The sequence below is a fragment of the Artemia sp. Qi Xiang Cuo genome, chromosome 12 (assembly GCF_049724085.1).
Source record: "Artemia sp. Qi Xiang Cuo chromosome 12, ASM4972408v1, whole genome shotgun sequence".
Lineage (NCBI taxonomy): Eukaryota > Metazoa > Arthropoda > Branchiopoda > Anostraca > Artemiidae > Artemia > Artemia sp. Qi Xiang Cuo.
The window spans coordinates 33,820,071-33,842,326 of NC_142805.1; the positions used below are offsets into that span (position 1 = coordinate 33,820,071).

The window sequence follows — 22,256 nt, forward strand, 5'->3', positions numbered from 1 at the left end:
ATATATATATATATATATATATATATATATATATATATATATATATATATATATATATATATATATATATATATATATATATATATATATATATATATATATATATATATATATATATATATATATATATAATGAAAACGAAAGAAAAGAGGAAAGGAGAAAAAAGAAGAAAAAAGGAAAAAGAAAAGAGGAAAGGAGAAAAAAAGAAGAAAAAAAAGAAATTGATGATCCTGTTATAGTAAAAATCGATGCTTGTTGGATAAAAAAATTTTTTGAGCATTTAGTAAAAACAGATGCGATCTAGTAAATTTTTTTTCTCCGATTTAGTAAATTCCTCCAGGTCAGGGCGGCAACCTGCTACGGTGATTTCTTGAAGCAAACAAATTTGAAGTATTTAGACCTGGTGTTGTAAAGCCTAGGTAGCTTAAATTTAATCCAGATTTTACTTAAATTTACGTTGATTGAAATTGTTTTCCAAGTTTTAGTGAAAGTTGTGTGTTCAATTTCTTTAAATTGACTACAGCATATCCTAGTTTTCGTCATTTTTGATGTAGGCCTAGGCTATTCTGCTGAAAATAATTGTTGTGCAATGTAAAATCTTTGCACAGGTCAGTGGAGCCATGATTGTTGCTAAATTAATACAGATAAGTTTTGACAGCAGAAGTGTAGGATTGTAATTTTTGAGGAGGAAACATGTTAAAAGAAACTGCTCATTTCATAATATGCAGATAATTTGCAGTTAACACATTTTGAATGTCTGTCACTAAAATTTACCCCCTACCCCAGTAATGTGCGAATTCATAGCCCAAATTATGCATTTTGAATGTATTTTGCCATGCATCACTCTTGTTTTAACCTGTCTACCCCTAAATTGGATCAATAGGCTACCAATGAAGTCAAGAAACAGAAAACATGTAGGAAATAGCCTATAAAAATTAAAGGTAAGAGATAAGATAAGATTTGTTGCTAAAAAATGGGTATCATAAGCCCAAAAGGGCTGAATTTGCACTTCAGCATCAAATAAAGCAAAAAAAAAGAACAACAAAAACAAACAATCAAACAACAACAGAAAATTATAAAAGGGTCAATTTCAAATATGTAAACATGTTAAAAACAAGTTAAACTCATAAAATTAGAAGGCCAATGCCAAGTCAGCAAAAATGCCAAAAAAACAACAAAAACTTGTAAAATTAACAAGGGGATAAAGTAAAATTAAAACAAAAACATAAGTTAGTTAGTAACTAAAAAACATAAATAAAAGATCTCCCAATTTGCAAAATAAGCATTAAAATTAATAACTATGAGGTAAAAAGTGAGTGAGGGGGGGGGGGGGAGGGCTGCAGAGATTCACTGATTGAAAATGACAACTATGTAAGGGATAAAAGCTCTTCTATATATTTCAGTGCAAACTCTTATTGGGGCAAGAAGGGGGATTTTGTTGACACAGAACATGGGAGGCGGGTCAAAGGGGTGAATATTGACCAGGGAAAAGGGGAGTTGTTTGAGCATTATGAAGGGCATTGTTAGCAAAACACAAGGTAATTTTTGCTCTCCTTTCCATAAGGATGACAAGATTAGCTCTCCTAAGAAGGGAAATATAAGGTATTTTACCCTCATTGAAGATAATTCTTAGGCACCTTTTCTGGACTGCCTCTATTCTTTCCAACAATTCAATGGAAGTACCAGAATGCCAAACAGGACAGGCATACTCAAGGGTTGGGGTGTACAAATGACAGGAAAATCCTCAAACAATGTAATTTAGGGTATTTATATTTTTTAAGGAGTTTAAGGAGAGAAAATGCAGCATTTGCATATTTTAAGATGTTATTAATATGACATTCCCATTTTAAGTTGCTTGAGATAGTAATGCCCAGTAATTTCATAGTGGTAACAGACATTTCAGGGGGGATTGGTCAGGAGAAAGAAAAAATTGGACCTAAGAGGGTTCCTTGGGGCACACCATTATAAATTGGGAGGGGATCAGAATATACATTCAGGTATTTCATGACTTGTGTTCTATTAGAGAGGAATGCAATTATTCTAATTAAATAAGGGTCAACTTGAAAGCCATTAGATAGCTTTTCTAATAGTATATTGTGGTTGATTAAATCAAAAGCTTTTTGCAAGTCAACAGCAATAACTTTGAGCCAGGCATTGGGTTTTTCAAGAGTGTTACATATTGTGTCCATAAGGTAAACAAGATAGTGGGTGGTAAAAGTAGAGCATAGGTTTCCAAATTGTCTTTGGTCAACATTTGGGATTATCTTTACTTTCAACCACTCAGCTAAAAAGCTTTTGCTAGGTCAAGAATTAGGGCTATTGAGAATTTCTTGTAAACCTTGTACTTGGATAAATAGGCCCTTCACTGAAATTGCAACTTTTTCAGTTTTTTTAACAAGATTTTTCTAAACATCTTTGCTATAAACCTTCAATACATTGTAAAAAGTATTTACTTGATTTTTTATATCAAGTAAGCATTCATTTTATCAAACCACTCCCTACTAGCAATTTTTGTTGTATCCAGCTTGCTGTGAAAGACAATTTGAAAGATGATACTACTAACCTAACAGAACTGCTACATTTAAGAAATAATATACATCCATACAAGTTTTGACTGACCCACAAAATCATGTTTCTTAAACATTTGTAAACAGGCATTGCAAGTCAGTCAAATAGTGTCATTTTACAAACCTGATTGCTTTATTTCAGACAAATAAAATGTTATAAAAAATGATATAAATTGGGAAAAGGGTGTTCATTTTCATTGGGAAAACATGAAAATGTGCATAAAATTAGCAATTTAAACATATCTCTCTTTGGTACTTTTGTAGTAACCAGGCAGCAAGCATGATATTTTATAGGTAAGATGCTTAAGAAACTAGTCAAATGGGTTTCTTCAATAGAGAATTGGATTGCAAAGCATGGTGTGTCATTGCTTTTACAATATTTAAACTATTATTTTTGGGGGTTTAGGGGGGAAAAGGGTACCTAGGTTAGGTTAGGCTGTGTATTTAATATATGCTATGCTTTACTCATCCCCCCCCCCTCATGTCCAAATATATAGCTAAAATGTGTTCCTAAACTATTATATTTTTATTCTATTTGATTTATTTCATTGACATTAACCAAACTTCAGTTTTTGTATGTTGCCAGGCTATTATTAAAGTACCCTCTCATTTTGATCTAGAACATCTATTCCTGAAGTAAAGTGAAGTAATTTTTGATATGGTATGAATAGGATATCATGTTAACAAGAAATCCTTACTTCATAATATGCAGAGTAATTGTAGCTAATGCATTTTGAATATAGCTACAAAAACTTTACCCCTAATCCTCCTGTTTAATGTGCACATATATAGCCCAAATTATAAATTTCCTAGCTGGTTGTAAAGCATTGCAGAGCTGTAGTCAAAATGTGTTAGCTATCTTTATTCTGCATAGGCTATTATGAAGTAAAAATTATTTTCTTAGCATATTTCAGAAATGTAACATATTGGCAATTGGTGATTTGTAAAAAAAAATGCATAAACTATAACAGAGTTCTGACATACTGTGAATTAAATTTACTATTAAGAACAGATTTGCACATACCCCTGCTGGCTTATTGTATGCCCATTTTTCCCCAACAAAAGTACAAATACAAATGGGCTACAGTTTTATTTTAATTCCTTACTTTTTTCTTCAATTTTTTTGCACTTTTGCACAAAATCTATTTGAGGAAAGGGGAAAACTTTAGGGTGTCAAAAATTATGTATACCCCCAGGATGGTTGTGGCCTCATCTTAGGCTTGGCAAAAACAAAGGCAAATGCATTTTTTTCTTTCTTTCAGGGCTATATGACATGCAGTTTTACAAAAGAACAAATAAGGGATCTTAGGATCCTTCTGTATAATGCAAAAATAATGCTTCTAAATAGATTTTTTTTTTATTGCTAAGTTCCCCATAAGAGCGGAGTACCATCTCCACTCGTTCCTCTAAAGTGATCAGTGTTCTTTATAACGGACTTGTTTGTCCTAAGCTTGAAGTTGGAATTTCACTTGCCTCCATATTTTAAAAAAGATATAAAAGTTCTTGAAGATGTCCAGAGACTTGCCACTAAAGTGATATGTGGCATGCAAGAGCTTTCCTGCCCTGTAAGACTATCAAAGTTAAATCTCCCTACGCTTGTATACTGGAAAAATAGAGGGAATGCTATTTTAGCCTTTAAGTTATTGAGGGCTAATATCCTCCCAGCATTATTCCCTGATGTTAGCACCAATTCAAGAACTAGAGGTTATCAACTGAAACTTGTCAAGCAGTCTACAACATCTAGAGTCCATACTCAATTCTTCTGAACAATTGGAACAAATTATCTAATGAAACTGTTACAGCTGAATCCATTGATGTTTTTAAGTGAAGGCTAGATTCTGAGTGGTCCTCCAAAGAGTGTAAGTTCAATTGGGATGCTATAAAAGAGGGAGCAGCGCCTGGTCACCAGTGATTGTTGCATACAATTAATGCATCATTCCGGAGCTCTACAAGGAGAAATCCTTAGATTGCTCCTAGCTGCAATTTAAGACAAGAGATGAGAATGTACCCTTTTTTTATAAGCTGATTCACAGGCTTATAGAATTATAGGTTTGAATTCTGATACTCTTGTTGCATTTAGTATTGAAATGTAGAGATATTCTTGTTGAACAGATTCATATGAATGTTATATATATATATATATATATATATATATATATATATATATATATATATATATATATATATATATATATATATATATATATATATATATATATATATATATATATATATATATATATATATATATATATATATGCATGCATGCATGCATGCATGCATGCATGCATGCATGCATGCATGCATGCATATATATATATATATATATATATATATATGCGCATATATATATATATATATATATATATATATATATATATATATATATATATATATATATATATATATATATTTTGAGACACATTTGTTCTCAATTGCTGGATTAGGATGACAGTTTTTTTTTTTTTTTTTTTTCTTGCCAAGTAATTACCTCTAAAATATAATCCGCGTTTCCAAAGCGGTACCAATACCGCGTTGGAAACTGAACTGTCTTGGAGGACTGCAACACTGTTTCTGAGAAGTAACAATTGTGATTCGATGGAAAGAGGAGCATTGCATGGTACTGTTCCCTTTTTTAGGAACTGCCGTAAAATCTCCAATTGAGAAAATGGTTGGGACAATACCCTGAATGAGGATAATCTGCATCAGGAGAGTTACGTGACTAATGAGAGCGGCCCACCACTTTTTAGATGGAGTGCGCTGATCTCATCAATCCCAAAAGATTGTTTAGGTTTTAGGCGAGAGATGGCCCTGCATACAGCTCCCTTTGTTACAACATAATCACCCTGAGGACACTTATCTAAGAAGTCGTCCAACTCAGCTTCATATCTTTCATTGAGGGCTGGGTCAGGAGGCGAAAATTCTGACCCATAGTACGCATACCATTCAGAATCAGGGATAGTAGATGCGGACAAAGACTCATCTCTTTTAGAGGACAGAAAACGCCAAAGGAGAGGATTAATTTTGGCCCGTGTAGATTTGATATCAATCATCTTTTTTCTGTGAGCTTTTAGTTCCTTCGCGAATTTTCTTTTTTGCGAGCAGACGGATTGAATTGACTACCCCCGAACGGGGTCGTCCACAAGAAATCCAAAGTTGAAGCCAAAATTTAGACTTAGAATTGGTATCCACTAAATCTGGACTTTGAGACCAGCCAGGAAGGGTAGGATGACGGGGTCTACTTAGAGGGACGGCAGCTTTTTCAGCACAGCGAAGGGCATGGCCAATTCCTGTGCAATAAATATCGACTGATAGTTGTGTTTCCTCCTTTGAAAGAGCAGTTAATCTAGAGAGAAGATGGAAAGGGACCCGGATCTTACTAAGAACTCTGGCGGCTTCTTCATGAAATAAAACAGGATTAATTTTATGCTGATCACAGCAAGACCTAGGAGGTGTTAAAAAGTATATATATATATATATATATATATATATATATATATATATATATATATATATATATGTATATATATATATATGTGTGTATATATATATATATATGTATGTATATATATATATATATATATATATGTATATATATATATATATATATATATATATATATATATATATATATATATATATATATATATATATATATATATATATATATATATATATATATATATATATATATATATATATATATATATATATATATATATATATATATATATATATATATATATATATATATATATATATATATATATATATATATATATATATATATATATATATATATATATATATATATATATATATATATATATATATATATATATATATATATACACATATATACATATATATATATATATATATATATATATATATATATATATATATATATATATACTACTCATATATATATATATATATATATATATATATATATATATATATATATATATATATATATATATATATATATATATATATATATATATATATATATATATATATATATATATATATATATATATATATATATATATATATATATATATATATATATATATATATATATATATATATATATATATATATATATATTTATATGTAGATATAAGTAAAATTGAACAAGACTAAACTGCATGTAAGCCCTACCCCCTAGATCAGCCACTGCTGGTAAGAGGATTATTATAATGCCTGTTTAGGCTGGGTTTACTACTCATAACTTAAAACTGATGCTATTTTGGCATTGAGTACAATTATTGAAAGTTCAATTAGAATATTGTTTTCCAAGCACAGAAGTAGCCTTTAGTTGCTTTTCCTTAGTGTTGTAAATTTCATTTACTGTATGTATTTTCTATTTCCAGAAAGGTTAAGCCTAAGATATTGGACTTCTGACTCTCCTTTCAGGTTTTTCCATCTTAAAAGACTCCAATATTGCTAACGCTTCTTTGCACTAAGCTTCATAAATTCAGTGCTATTAATATTTATATCCAGCTTCTCAAAGTCCGAATGTGCCTCTATTAAAAGTAAAAGTATATGTTTTTTTGGTTATTGGTTGAAAGAGGGCTTTTCTGTCTTCAAACAAAAGCTTTGAAAATGCGCTTTCATTTAGCTTTGCTACTGGTGCATATTGTCCTTTGAAGTATTAAGAGGAAATGTTCTTCTGCCATGTTTACCACCCCTGTAATCCCAAAAAAATACTTTAAAATACTTTTGTCAGCATCTAGGACTAGACTTGTTCTAAATGAATGCATCAAAGCTTTAACTACATTGAAGGGGACAGTCCAGGTCAAGCATTCATGCAGTTAACACCTCTTATTTTCTGAGAGGATTATCTGTTGAAAAAACCAGTTTGTGGTTGTATTGACTGTCAGGCTGCGTGATTGATCTATTTGTACTATTTCATTTGGATTGGATTATTTCATTTGGATAATTAGAAGGCGTTTATTGGAATGTGGGGGGACTTAAAAAAGCCCCTCTTGCGCGTAAGTCTTTGTTTTGCGACTCTACTTTGAGATTTCATTATGCTTGGACCTACGATGGCGGAAAGTGAACAAGTTATTTTGAATCCGTTACTGAATTGCGTTACGACAGCACTTACAGATGGAATAAAATTGGACTGTATCGTAAAAGCGTGTGTTGCTTTCTATGCACATGAAAATGTTATAAAGGCAAAGCTAATCCTTCATACTGAGGTGAATATTACGAATCGTCTTGTGAACTATCTAAAGATGAAGCCAATATCATTGAAATGTGCAAACTTCTAGTAGCAGCTGCGAAAAATAATGTTAGCATGCCAAAATTTGTCATCTTTAACCCGTGCTTGGTTCCGGTCATCGGAGATGCAGTGAATGCTACAGTTACTGCCAAAGTTAATGAACTCTTTCGGAAACTTGATAGTTTCTTAGCTACCCAGTCTATTTCAGCTGTCAATATTTTTAAAAACAGTCGTAGCGAACCTGAAATGTCCAAGCAAAAAGATCCTTCCTATTGTTTTGTTCAGAAAAATCCCCTCAATAAACTTAATGACCAAAATGACCGGAAAGCTTTCATATATAGCTTCTGTGACAATAGAAATGAAGTTAGCGAACTTCGCAAATCTACAAATGAATGGAAGCTTGTGGTCAGGTCAAAAGCTGCAGCAGCGAAAATGGTTGAGAAAACGAAATCTTCCAAGCCTGATCTCAAAATTGCTGTTCGAGAACCCCTGCACATAGCTGTGCTTTGAAATGTTCCTGAGGATATAAACTGTGAAGGACTAAAAGATCTAATCCCGAATAGTATGAAGACTGAACAATGCCGAAAATCCCGTTCTTTCAAAGTGTATTTTGAAACTATCAGTGAGCTCCAACAATTTCTGAGTGTTTCGGTGATTATCGGCTACGAGCGTCTACCTGCTGATCCGTTTAAGTTCTTGCCAAGACGATGCTATAAATGTCACAAAATCGGTCGCCTCGCTTCCCAGTGTACGGCTGAACCTTTATGCTCTAGATGTGCCTCAAATGAACATCGTTCTACGCGGGATGAACCATGCAGACAGCCGACATTCTGCGTTGAATGCAAAATTGGCAGTCACACGTGTTGCAGTGTAAAATGTCCCTCAAACAGTAATCCACAAAAGAAATGACATCTGAAGCTTCTGCAGTTGAATGCTTATCATGGAACATTAATGGCTCGTTCGCGAATATAATTCCGATCTTAGATGTTGTATTTGAGCAAAATAAAGTTGTCTGTTTACAAGAACATTTCGTCACAGGCTGCAGTAAAAGTATTCTTAGTTTTAATAGTTTAGTATCGGTTTATTCAGTTTCAGCGAAGCAGCTAAGTAGAAAAGGGCGACCCTCCGGTGGTATTGCTACTTTCGTTCGTTTGACTCTAAGATCTAGTGTGTTTGAAGTCAATGATAATTTTCTAGCGATTCGTGTTGAGGACTGTGTTTTTATTAATGTATATTTGCCTACAAATTACCTTGAAGAGCGTTTGGAGCGTGCTTTTACTTATTCTAGTGATAAACTCGGACAATGTATTAACTGTATTAGATCCTTAAGCCTTCAATGCATATTAGTTGGTAACTCCAATTGCGATTTGAATGAACCGCTCTTATCTAGGTCCTTACGTTCTTTGTTGTTGCTTAGTATTTTTGGAGACCAGTTTGATCTCAAGTGCAAAGATTTAAATTTAACGCACGTACACACCTCAATGTCTACATCAAATCTCGATCACGTCGTTGTGTCCGCAAATCTCAGGATCTCGCCTTTCAAGGTTGTGCTTGATTTTCAGCTATCTCATCACTTACCAATACAGTTCTCAGCCGAGATTCCTTGCCATTGCTCAGATATACAAACGCAAATAACTTCGAAAACACCTCCTAGGTCTTGCTGTGATCGGTGTAAAATTAATCCTGTTTTATTTCATGAAGAAGCCGCCAGAGTTCTTAGTAAGATCCGTGTCCCTTTCCATCTTCTCTCTAGATTAACTGCTGTTTCAAAGGAGGAAACACAACTATCAGTCGATATTTATTGCCCAGGAATTGGCCTTGCCTTTCGCTGTGCTGAAAAAGCTGCCGTCCCTCTAAGTAGACCCCGTCATCCTACCCTTCCTGGCTGGTCTGAAGGTCCAGATTTAGTGGATACTCATTCTAAGTCTAAATTTTGGCTTCAACTTTGGATTTCTTGTGGACGACCCCGTTGGGGGGTAGTCAATTCAATCCGCCTGCTCGCAAAAAAGAAAATTCGCGAAGGAACTAAAAGCTCACTGAAAAAAGATGATTGATATCGAATCTACAAGGGCCAACACTAATCCTTCTCTCCTTTGGCGTTTTCTGTCTTCTAACAGCGATGATTCTTTGTCCGCATCTACTATCCATGGTTCGGAATGGTACGCGTACTATGTGTCAGAATTTTTGCCTCCTGACCCAGCCCTCAACGAAAGATACAAAGCTGAATTGAACGACTGCTTGGATATTTGTCCTCGGGGTCATTGTGTTGTAACAGAGGGAGCTGTGTGCAAGGCCATCTTTCACCTAAAGCCTCAACAATCTTTTGGGATTGATGAGATCAGCGCACTCCATCTAAAAAGTGGTGGCTCCATTCTCATTAGTCACGTAACTCTCCTGATGCAGATTATCCTCATTCAGGATTTTGTCCCAACCATTTTCTCAATTGGAGATCTTATGCCAGTTCCTAAAAAAGGGAAAACTACCATGCAATGCTCCTCTTTCCATCCAATCACGATTGTTATTTCTCTTCTCTGTTACTTTTCAGAAACTGTGTTGCAGTCCTCCAAGACAGTTCGGTTTCCAACGCGGTATTGGTTGTGCTGAAGCGCTCCATGTCGTTGCATATGCACTCCTGAATGCATACAAATCAGGAGAAAGCCTAGCGATCGGTGGCCTAGACCTGCAGAGAGCGTTTGATTCAGTGATTCATGCGCTTATGTTGCTAAACTCAGCTAAAAAAGGAGTGAACTCAAATATCATTCGGGTTTTCCGTGATCGTTACTCTCGCCTTCGCGTGCGACTCCAGTTCCCTCCCAATTAAGGCCTTCCGCCAGCCCCACGGTCAGCTTTGATACCAGCCCGTAAAGGTGTCCATCACGGGGCAATTTTGTCCCCCAATTTCTTCAACAATTACATTATTGAGCCTCAAGACATCTATCCTTCATCATGCATTCCCAGTTCCATTGACATCTCCCTAGTATGCTATGCTGATGACACGCTGAATCTCAGCCGGACGCTTAACCGCCTTTCAGAAACATTCTCAGGTCTGCAGTCCAATTACGAGAAAGTCGGTCTAAGACTTAACTCCAAAAAGTCGGAAGTCTTGCTTTACAATTGGAAGAATGACGCTCCTGCTAATGTCACACTAGGTGATTGCTCAGTAAAACCAGTTGATAAAATAGTATATTTGGGGCTGCCAATAGGTACCTCATTACAGCATACCTGCTCCCTCCTGATCTCACATCTTGAACGGCGGATTTCCAACTCCTATGCTTTGATTGTTAAACCCACTCTGAGATTTAACCGTCCACTACTGGCAAGTATTTACAATGCTACCGCTCTGCCACATATATTATATGTGACCCCTTTATGGAAATTATTGGCAAACTGTGAAAAGTCTAAAATCCTCTCTTTATTTTTCCGTTTTACCAAGTCCATACTAAAATTGCCACCTTGGACAAAAAATAGTTTTCTGATTCGGCGCTTCAACCTAGCGGACCCAAATCTAACTGTTGAGACACTTATTAGCCGGCAAAAAACAAAACCAGCAATTCTATAGCACGAGTGGGCAAGTCTGCTTGTTTAATTTTCCTTCTTTTTTTTTGTTCTTTCTTTCCTTCAGAAGTTGTTGTCCTTGTTGCTATTTTCAAAGAAGTTGTTGTTTCTGTTGTAATTTTTGAGTATGTTATCTTTATGTTTCCTCTTTTCGTACTATTTTGTATACTATTTAAGAAGTTGTTGCTTTTGTTGTTATTCTTTTAGTATGTTTTCTTTTTGTTTCCTCTTTTCGCATTTTTGTAAGCTCTGTCATTGTACATTTATTGTATACGACGGGTTTTCAATATATTATTATTATTATTAAAGACTTCTTCTAATAAGTCTTTATACTAAATCCTACAAACTACACAACAATTATGTGAGACATTCCATTCCCCATAATTATGCAATATGTATGCTAGCCTGCTGTGCTTTTTGGTTATGCTTTAACAAGTATCACTGTTTTCTGTTCTTAGGTGTGTTTGCTTCACTATGTTTGGTAGTTCATTTGGTTCATCTTTTGGAGGAACTACGACACCATCAAATCCAAATAAAGACATTGAAGTATCTAATCCTCCAGATGATGCAGTCTCCTGTCTAGCATTTAGTCCAGCAACAATTCCTGGCAATTATCTAGTTTCTGGATCATGGGATAATAAGGTATTGTTTTTCCATACTAAGTTTTCAAACAGTTTGTGGCAATATATTGTAAGTAAAGAGTAACACATGATAAGAGGAGCCAAGACTCTAAAAAGAGGAATGATGATCACATAATAATCTACTAGATATATAACATATGCCAGGATAATCTGCTTTTCATAAAGATGTCAAATATGTGAAATTCATTAAGTTTAGAGTTATCAAACAAACACACTTATTTTGTGTTTAGAGTTATCCATCAAAAGCCATTACCTTTGATTTCCATGTTGATAGAAATTCCATCAACAAAGTCAGCATAGTAGTCCTGGACATTAAGTCCAGACTTGACAAAGAATTGCATCATAAGTCTTGGAAATATGAGTGGGACTGCCCAATCCGTGGAATTACCCACTGATGCCAACCTCATCATAAGAATGTCTTGCTGGGAGGCTGACGCTGCTTGTGATACATAACCATCTTGTTTACTCTATCTAAAGTTGCTGTTATTAGGTAGTGTCAGCTTCAAACCACTGAAGAATGGTCATTGTAGACCATACCCATATTTTGGTCACTGTTACCAAGCAGGCTTAAATTTTATATCTCCAGCAGACCTCTGTTACAGCATGTCAGTGTGTCCTGACAAAGTGACAAAATTTTACCATCCTCAACACAGAGCACAGCAGATCTAGTATGGGCCTTAATTTTGCTCCAAAGTGCAAGTTAAGGCAATAGCCAGTAGCACCAAAGCAGACATCTAAAGCCACTATTTAAAAATTCAGAAAATTACTGTTTTTATGAGAAAGACACTCACAAATGTAGTGTTTATTTGTTCTTTTTGGCCAAAGGTACCAATATCTTGGAAAGTGGAAATTGAAAGTTCTAGTGCCTCTTTTCAGCTGTAAAAGAGATTGTTTGACAGTTATATGTTGATACTATGTTATAAAGCACAATTTTTTATGTACAATTGTGTGTAGTTGCACACTAGCTATTTGGGGAGGGGTCAGTTGATCTGTTTGTGGATGAGAGTTAGGGACGTATAAAGCTCCTGAAAGTGCATCTTTACACCCAACCTTCTAACTTTTAGTTGGAGATCATTCAAGGAAGACTTCTGGCTAACCCCTTGATTCCAAGAAATATAATGAACTAATTTTTCAATATAGGCACAGCTCCTCTGTTATTACAAAACAGGACCCCCCCCCCCCCGCAATTAAAAGAGTCCTGGATCAGACAGTTTGTGGTAACCAACTAAGTAGAGAGTGACCGTTATAAATAGATAAAAAACACTAAAAACGCAATTTTGGGTAAAATATATAAATAAAAGAATCCAATACTCCTAAACATGCAAAATTCGTTAATTTTAAATTTTCCCAATAAAAACTATTAGAATAAAAACAATATTATATAATGTCTAAAAAATGAGTGGTGTGGATGAAAATTTCAGTCATTTCGATCAAATTGAAGTTCAACATGTTGGAGAATCTTGTTTTGTTCAACGTTTACTTGTTTTATTGTTGTTTTTTTCAGGGACGATTGTATTAAACCAATGGTTTTAGATTATTAGGAGAGGGCTTATTTGAATGAAAGTTTAAGGTTTAGCGCTCTTTATAGGGGCAAAAGAAATCACACCACAGCAAAGTACTAGTTTCTGTCATTTTGTTCTGCATATTGACAATTTTGGCCCAAATAGAGCCTTATCTTGTAGAGCCACATTTTGTGCTTCATATGGGATATTCCTCTGGCAAATACAGTAGGGGAATTTTAACCCATAACTTTCTTTTATTTTGAGGAATTTATTTGTAGTAAATATGAAAACAGTAAACATTAGTTTTGTATATCAAAGTACCATGATAAAAAGCTGAGCTTCTTTGTAAAGAACAATCTGAAGCCTTGGATGACACTTAAAGCCTCAAAAAGTGCATTTTAGGCCCAAATAAATGCAATTGCAAAGATAAACTTTTCAGATAAACATGGAGAGGCGATTTAACTTATGATCTTGCTTTATTTGAAGGAATTTGTTTGAATTAAGCATGCAATATGGGCACTGAAGGGGTGAGAACCCCCCATGTTATTCTGGAAACAGTAGTTTTTGATGGAGAAATGGATTTATTTTATTTGATTTAATTTTTGAATGAAGTATTAATTTGTGAAGTGTTAATTTATTATCTATTGAATGAAGTGTTAATTTGTGTGGTAATTTTGATTGAAGGCCTTTGTGTATTTGTTTTTACATAGTTTAGAATAATTTAAGGGTCTTTTGATTAGCGTTTATTATTTTAATTTATTTTTTTGTTTACTCTTCGTGTTCGGAGGAAATAAAAAGTTTGAATTGAATTTAATTGAATATCCAAGCATTGTGTAAAAAAGTTGAAGTTCAATGTAAAGAATGGGGTTTAGTGAAAGGTGGGTAATGGTTTCCCTCTTATGTAGGAAAATTCTATGCCATTTTGAAAATAGAATACACCTTGATTGATCAGACGGATTGATCAGGCATCAGTCTGGTCTCTGTAGGTAGCAAATTACTTAGTAATATGAGACTTTCAGACTGAGAGAGGCTGTAGACAAAGTTCCAAGAGAAGAACAATGCAGTTTTAGAAAAGTTAGAGGGTGTGTCAGCCAAAATTTCACTCTTAGGTTAATAATATAGAAGTGCCTTAGTTGTCAAAAACCTTTGGTTCTCAGTTATATTGATTATGAGCAAGTGTTTGATTCTGTTGTTAGAAGAGCTTTATCAAAGGTATTATCCTTGTATGGTATACCAGACAAATACATTATAAAGTGATTAGTGCTATGTACGAGAATAACACTGCTTCGGTTAAGGTAGGAAATAAGATTAGCAACTGGTTTCGTATTAAATCAGGCGTTAAGCAGGGTTGTGTTCTATCTCCCTTTATATGGATCATTTTGATGGACTTTGTCTTAAGTAGTACAGGAAAGGCAATGGGAGATCACGGAATCAAATGAAGAGGAAAAAGTCTCCTGGACCTAGATTATGCTGATGATTTAAGCATCCTAGATGAAAGTGTGAGCAGAATGAATGAACTTTTAGAGGTTTTGCGAGTTCATGGTGCTAGAATAGGTTCTAAAATGAATATTAAGAAGACTAAGTCGCTAAGGATAGGAATAAGTAAACAGTAAAAGGTAACGTTGGATAGCGAAAGTATTTACCAGATGGACAGCGTCACTTGCCTTGCTAGTATTATGAGTAAAGATTACGTGAGCAGTAGGAGTTGCCAGGCCAGAGGTGCTAAGACTCGGGTTGCTTTTTCAAAGTTGAAAAAAGTTTGGAAGAACAGGGATATAAGTTTGCATACCAAGACTAGATTACTGGAAGGTACAGTGATGACAGTGGTCAAATATGGTTCTGAAGCATGGGCACTCCGTAAAGTGGATGAAGATTTACTTGATGTTTTCCAGAGAAATTGCCTACGGATTGTTCTCGGTACCCGGCTGACAGGTTCAATCCCGCTTTCTAGGGCTATAATGAAAGAAAGGTCGAGATGGCTAGGGCGAGTTCTGCGGATGAAGGATGACAGATTGCCATTGGTTGTCCTTTTCGGCCAATCGTCTAAGGCTCTAACGGAAAGAAGGTCGTCCTCGTCTGGGGTGGGAAGCATGGACGTAGGGAGGGGGCAAGGGGGCAGCTCCCCCCCCCCCTAGACCTTCAAATTTACAATAGATATGGCTGAAAAAGCAGATGGTTGGAAAAGCAGTTGATAAAAGGTCCTCCATCACACTATAGACTGCCCCCCCCCTAGACAATATGCTGCCTACGCCCATGGTGGGAGGATGTCATAAAGACAGATTTAAGGGAAATGGGAACTTCCTGGGAGGGTGTAAAGAGGTAGGTTTTGAATAGACTGAGATGGAGGAGGAGCATGGGTAGTTATGTTAGCCTCAGGTGGCTTGGTGCTGCAATGAGTTGTTAGTAGTAGTAGATCAGACACGGGATATAGAATACGGTTCAGAAAAGCATAGTGGAGCTAAAGAAACGTTAAAAATTCACATGAAAGAAGACGCACTAGACACTAAATGGTTAGCATTGTTTCCGAGGTTTCGACTTTCTAGCCTTATTGTATACTTTCAAAGTGGTTTCAGAAATAAGTGAAAATAGTCTCCCTCTATTGTCCAGAAATGACTATACTCAAAAGTATGTTTTAACATAAAATAAGAAAGTACATGACATAATTTATTATAAAGTTTCATACCAACAAGATACTAGATTTGTGCTTAATGGCAAACTTAACACATGGACAGAAAAAGAAAATCAATCAAAAAGTTTAATAAATAGTGGCTAAGCTGTAAAAAAAAAGAAAAAAGTAGAGCTTGTTGTATCAAAAATACAGATGAAAATTGGATTATCAGAAGATTAAATTACCTTAAATTACCCTAATTGGCATGTCCAGCGAGATAAGGTGGTGATGAGCCTCATGTGGAACATCTCACTGGTGGTGTGACATGGTTTTGGTTTGGCATCCCAGTTTAGCCTGCACTCTGCATTGGCCCAGTCCTGGTCAACTCCTTTCTTGAACGCATCTATGGTTTGGGATTGGATGATGGCTTCGGAGAGGCTGTTCTAGTCACGGATGCCGCGTACAGAGAAGAAGTGCTGGCGCTAACGTCGATGGCAACGGGGGATTTGCAGCTTCTTTGTGGGACCTCTTGTCGTACTTACAAGGGACAAGGAGGAAACCTGACCCAAGAGGTCGCTTTCGAGCAGTTTACGAGTAGCCATTGCGTCTCCTATCTTCCTTGGATAGACTGGGGTGAAGAGTTCGAGTGAAACAAGGCGTTCCTCATACGGCTTGTCTCGCAAAGCTGGTATGAGCTTTGTTGCTCACCTTCGGACACTAGTGCTTTAAGGTCCATTTTATAATGGGGAGACGCTAGGGTCATTCCAAATTCCAGGCGTGGACGCACAATAGTTCTGTACAGCTTTTTGACCACACACGGCTTCCTGGTGGTAAAAGTTCGTTTTATGAGCCCTAGGGCTCGGTTTACTTTTAATTAAGTTCAAACAAATTCCAATAAAGGTTAAGAGCAAGAACCTATAAAAACCTATAAACTCAGAAAAAACAGGTATCCAGACTGTTAACGTAACGCATTTAAAAGCAACCACAATAATAGTGTTAACTTGAGCTTATCTTATTCCAATTGTCTCTTGTATTGAGTTAATACCATGTTACTTTGCTGTATCTTTTTAACTCGGTTGTGAAGTATTGTTAGCTTATGCGAATACTGTTATTGTTTTAGCTTCTAATTCAAAGGAACACTTTTTAGAACAAAATCTAATTACCAAATTTATAAAGAAATTTTTTTGCAGGTTAGATGCTGGGAAATAGACGCTTCTGGGAAGTCAATCCCAAAATCTGAAGAATCGATGACACAACCAGTGTTAGATGTCAGTTGGAGTGACGTAAGTGCAGATCAAACCTACTGACCTCAAAATTAGAAAACAAATTTAAAACATAACTGCTTTTTTTTAATATTGTTTTCTTGCAACAATTATCAAATGTAAATGCAATTACACAATACACGAGTAATTTCATTCATGAAAGTTCAAAAACGAAACGAATTCTATATTATTTTTACATCTATTGTATCCTGGCATCTCTTCTCAAAAGTATTTGCAGCCCAGAGAGATGGTCCATACTCACTGTCGTGTGTATCTCGTGCAGATCTAGCATAGATCGAAGTACAGGAAAACCTAGAAAGAATCTGAACTGGAGAAATTTAATTTTGCCCAAATAACTTGAAATAAAAAAGAAAAGTAAGATAGATAATAAAACACTAAAACCATGAAATGTTTACAAAAAAAAAATTATATTAATGATTATAATTTTTCCTTCCATTGTTAATCCGCTTTTTAAATAATACTTTGGTAAATAGGCTATTGTACTCAATCACAGACGAAAATAGATTACAGGCTGCTGAAAAACCCGGTTGAACAAAGAACCTATACTGCATGCCTAGATTATATTAATAGAGAAATACATTATTAGGGCTATATGAGACCACATTGGGAGGGGGGATGGTGTATTGTCACAGTAACGACTATTATACTGAAAAAAGTATAAGATAAGGAATCTAATGTTACTACTATTATTTGATTAAAATATTTGCTTCAGAAGAGTGTTAACTTTGCACTGTTATCACATTTTTATATGATCTTCCAAAAAAAAATTGTTTTAAAATTCGTATTGTATTTTAGAGCAAGGCAACTGCTTCCCTAGTTGTTTATTTTGTTCGTAATAACACGTCAGTAGCTCCATAAAAAGATGGAAAAAAAAATTGTTTTGTGAATCGTGAAGTGAAGAAGGAAAGCTCTTTAATAATTTCAAAAATTCAAGAAAAAAAATTCTAGCCTACTAAGTAGTATATACCAGAATACAAACGCAACTATTATATCTGCAAAAGTAAACTTCTTAGGGATCAGGCAACGTCAGGTTTATTTAAAATTATATATCTCTTCTAGATTTCTATAGAACAGTTTTGGGAAAGTCAATCAAAAGATCCTGAATTCTAAATTTTTTTCGTTTTTAATGGAATTTTGACTCGATGGAATATTCTGTAATCTTGTATGCATTTAAAACTCAGAGCAAGAATTAGAGTGAAAGAAATCCAGTTGCGATCTGACTCATAGGTCGGAAGGGGGGCGGTTTCCTGTAATACCATCTACCAGAAATGCTTGTCAGATCACAGCCAAACTTGATACGAAGTTAGAGACTATGTCTTAGTTGTGCTTTTTGGGTCACCAGACACAATCTCATCAATGTGTGGGGGGTGTGGGATCCTCAAGTCCTAGTCATCAATCAGAAGGGACTTTCGGATCCCGGCTCAGAATGATGGCATGAAAGTGCTAGTTTTTTACTCATGGCTTTTGGAGATAAAAACTTATCTCCAGCACAAAGTAGAAAGAAAAAGGAAAGAGCCTCCTAAATTATTGTCATCCTCATGGCGGACCTGATGACCTAGGGTCAATGAAAGAACTGATAACAAAGTATAAACTTTAGTGCCGAATAGAAAAGAGAATAATTACGAAAAGAAAATCGTTATTAATGTTATTAAAGAAAAACAAACGTTAACCCACAAAGAAATTGTGAAGTTTCGAAATTCATAGATTTGGTAATCTTTATTAATCCGAAGTATATTATGTTTTAGCTACGTTTGGAGACGTTTCTTTCTTTATTCAAATTGCATAATTGGTGGTGTTGCTCATTTATACACCTGAGCTTAGCATCGGATTTTGTATAAACTTTAACTTAGAACGACATCTGGAAATGTATCAGTAAACGCAAGGAGACCCAAACGTTATTCATAAATATGTTGAACCCTGACCAAAAAGCCCAGTTACAGCTCTACTACAAAGAAGAGGATAAGGTGGTTAAAAGAAGTGCAAGGAAAGACTTAAGAAACGTTATCGAGGAGAAAGCAGCACTTATAGAAAAACTACTAAGAAAGGAGACTCGAAAATAGTGTATTAACTAACTAACAAGATAGCCAGAAAGAAAACAAGCCAAGCATCCCTTGTAAAAGATGAAAATAGGGATTTAATCTCGAATCCAAAGAAAGCTGACGAGAGATGGGCCTCGCATTTTGAGAAAGTCTTAGATAGACCTGTACCTGGCGATCCAGAAGTAGTACCTGATACTTGGGTTTTACAAATTGATGCAAGTGTTGACCCCCAAGCGCCGAAGAAGTGATGGCAGCTATGATAAACCTGAAAAACGGACTTGTACCTGGAGGGTATCACGGCAAGGATAATGAATGCGTCCCTTCGAGCCTGCATCAACGTTTGGTTTACTCTTCTAGTGGCCATCTGAAATAGTGAAAACTAAACTAGAGGTGTATTGGTAATACTCTTCAAGAAAGGCAGTGTGCTAATCTGTGACAACTGGAGGGACATCAACCTAACGTCTGTACCTAGCAAAATACTAACCATAGTCATATTAGAACACCTAAAAGCAGCCCTTGATTCACACCTCAGAGAAGAGCAACTCGGGTTCCGACCTGGTAGGTCTTGATCTTATCTTATTTTCATTCTAAGACTGATTGTGGAAGATTCTAGAGAATGAATCAAAAAGCAGTACCTGCTCTTCATTGATTTTGAAAAGGCGTTCTATTTTACAGACCGAGATATTTCATGGAAGATTCTTAAATATTACGGAGTACCTGGTAAACTAGTCAAAATGATAGTGGCACTTTATAAAGAAAGTAAATGTTGTGTACACACAGAAAATGGACACGCGTTTTTTCAAGATAATCTCTGGAGGCAAACAAGTGTGTTTTATCTCTGTTCCTTTTTGCCATTGTAATGGACTATATTCGGCGGCAGTCTTCAGGCTATTGAATGAAGACTAGCAGCCGGCAGATCTCTGATCTGGGCTTCGCAGATGACTTCGTTCTTCTCAAGGAAGCGAAACAGCGACTACAGCTGCTACTGGACGCCATAGATGAAAAGGCTGAGACAGTGGGGTTTTGTGGTGAATGCCAGTGAGAAAAAAAGCATGGCCATCTGCGACTCTACCCTGATACTTTAACGCAAAGACAAAACAATTGAGCAGGTTAAAGAATTTAAGTATCTTGGGAGCTGGATTGAATATTATGGTGAAATAGCTAATGAAATCAAGAGAAGAATTGGACAGGCGACATCGGCCTTCAACAAGTTGAAACCAGTCTGGCACATCAGTAAATACTCTCTTCACTTAAAACTCCGACTCCTAAATAGCAATGTGATGTCAATCCTTCTGTATGCTAGTGAATGCTGGAAATTAAACGTCCAACTGAAAAAACGTGTACTAGCTTTTGAAAACATGTGCATTAGAAGGATCCTGAACATATCGTGGCTGGAAATGGTCACCAACAAAGAAGTTCATCGGGGTACCGGCCAGCCATTAGTTAGTGACCTCCTGATGCGTAGGAGATGGACTTATCTTGGTCATGTCCTTAGTACATTTCCAGTTGGACAGTATTACGTCCAACTGGAAAAACGTGTACTAGCTTTTGAAAACATGTGCATTAGAAGGATCCTGAACATATCGTGGCTGGAAAAGGTCACCAACAAAGAAGTTCATCGGGGTACCGGCCAGCCATTAGTTAGTGACCTCCTGATGCGTAGGAGATGGACTTATCTTGGTCATGTCCTTAGTATGCCAGAGGATTAACTCCCAAAAACACTAAATGATTGGAGTACCGAGGGGAGACGCATAACAGGTCGACCAACATATGCCATACAACGGCAGTACGACCAGGACCTGAGAAGTGCGTACGTTTAATTTGGGAAGCTGGTCTAATATATTTCGCTGTCTTTGTAAGGTCACTTTTACTATTCAGATTGCTTTGCTCCCCTCGTTAGATTTCGGATTTTAATATCTGAAACCTAAATTCTTTAGTTATATATATACTTATATATATATATATATATATATATATATATATATATATATATATATATATATATATATATATATATATATCGAAGGCTCAATGGAGTGCGGAACTGACTTATTCACCGAGACCGAACTCAGTTTGTTGCAAGGAAAGCCGATGAAATCGAACTAGCAGCAAAAAAGAAAGACATGGGTCGCCTGTTCAAGCACCTCCGCAATCTCACAGAAAATAAATCACCAGCATTGGGACCCGTCCTATCCAGGGATAGGACACTTCTCTCTGATGAGGGTTCTTGTCTCGAGCGGTTGAAGGATCACTTCTGCTCACTCCTGAACAACACTAGCCCGTCTATGCCTCCTGCTGATAGTCCCAGCCAACCAGGCAGTCCAAGATCCGAAACATATGCTCCTCCAGACGAGCCTTTCAGCCCATCAGAAATTGGAAATGCAGTAAAAAGGCTCAAGAACAATAAAGCTGCCGGTATCTGTGGCCTGAGTGCGCAGCTGCTAATATATGCAGGTCCTGTTATGCTCCTGTTTCTCCACACCCTGTTCTCTACAATCTGGCAAACCGAGATAATTCCCGAAGATTAGCGGAAGGGTGTCATTATCCCTTTATGGAAGAGGAAAGGTTCTAGGAGCGACTGCTTGAACTACCGTGGAATAACCCTACTGTCTGTCCCGGGAAAACTTTTCTCAATGGTCCTGCTAGATCGATGTCGAAATATCATTCGTAAAATCCGGCGACCGGAGCAAGCTGGTTTCATTTCGGACCATTCAATCTTCGAGTAGATTTTTACGACCCAACAAATCATAGAAAAAATCACGTAGCTCAGATAAACAGCTCTTTTTTTCACCGTCGTCGACGTCCACGCTGCATTCGACTCTGTGGAC

At 35.9% G+C, this 22,256-nt stretch overlaps 1 protein-coding gene across 1 annotated transcript in view; it reads left to right on the plus strand.

Moving 5' to 3' along the window:
- The first annotated feature begins 279 nt into the window (after positions 1 to 279).
- Positions 280 to 22,256, plus strand: part of LOC148946047 (mRNA export factor-like) — a 41,003-nt gene continuing 19,026 nt past the window's right edge. Inside the window, exons 1-3 of the mRNA XM_089097996.1 lie at positions 280 to 419; positions 11,814 to 11,997; positions 17,297 to 17,389. Coding sequence (XP_088954122.1) covers positions 11,830 to 11,997; positions 17,297 to 17,389 — 261 coding nt within the window. The 5' untranslated portion in view covers positions 280 to 419; positions 11,814 to 11,829. The remainder of the gene's footprint in view (positions 420 to 11,813; positions 11,998 to 17,296; positions 17,390 to 22,256) is intronic.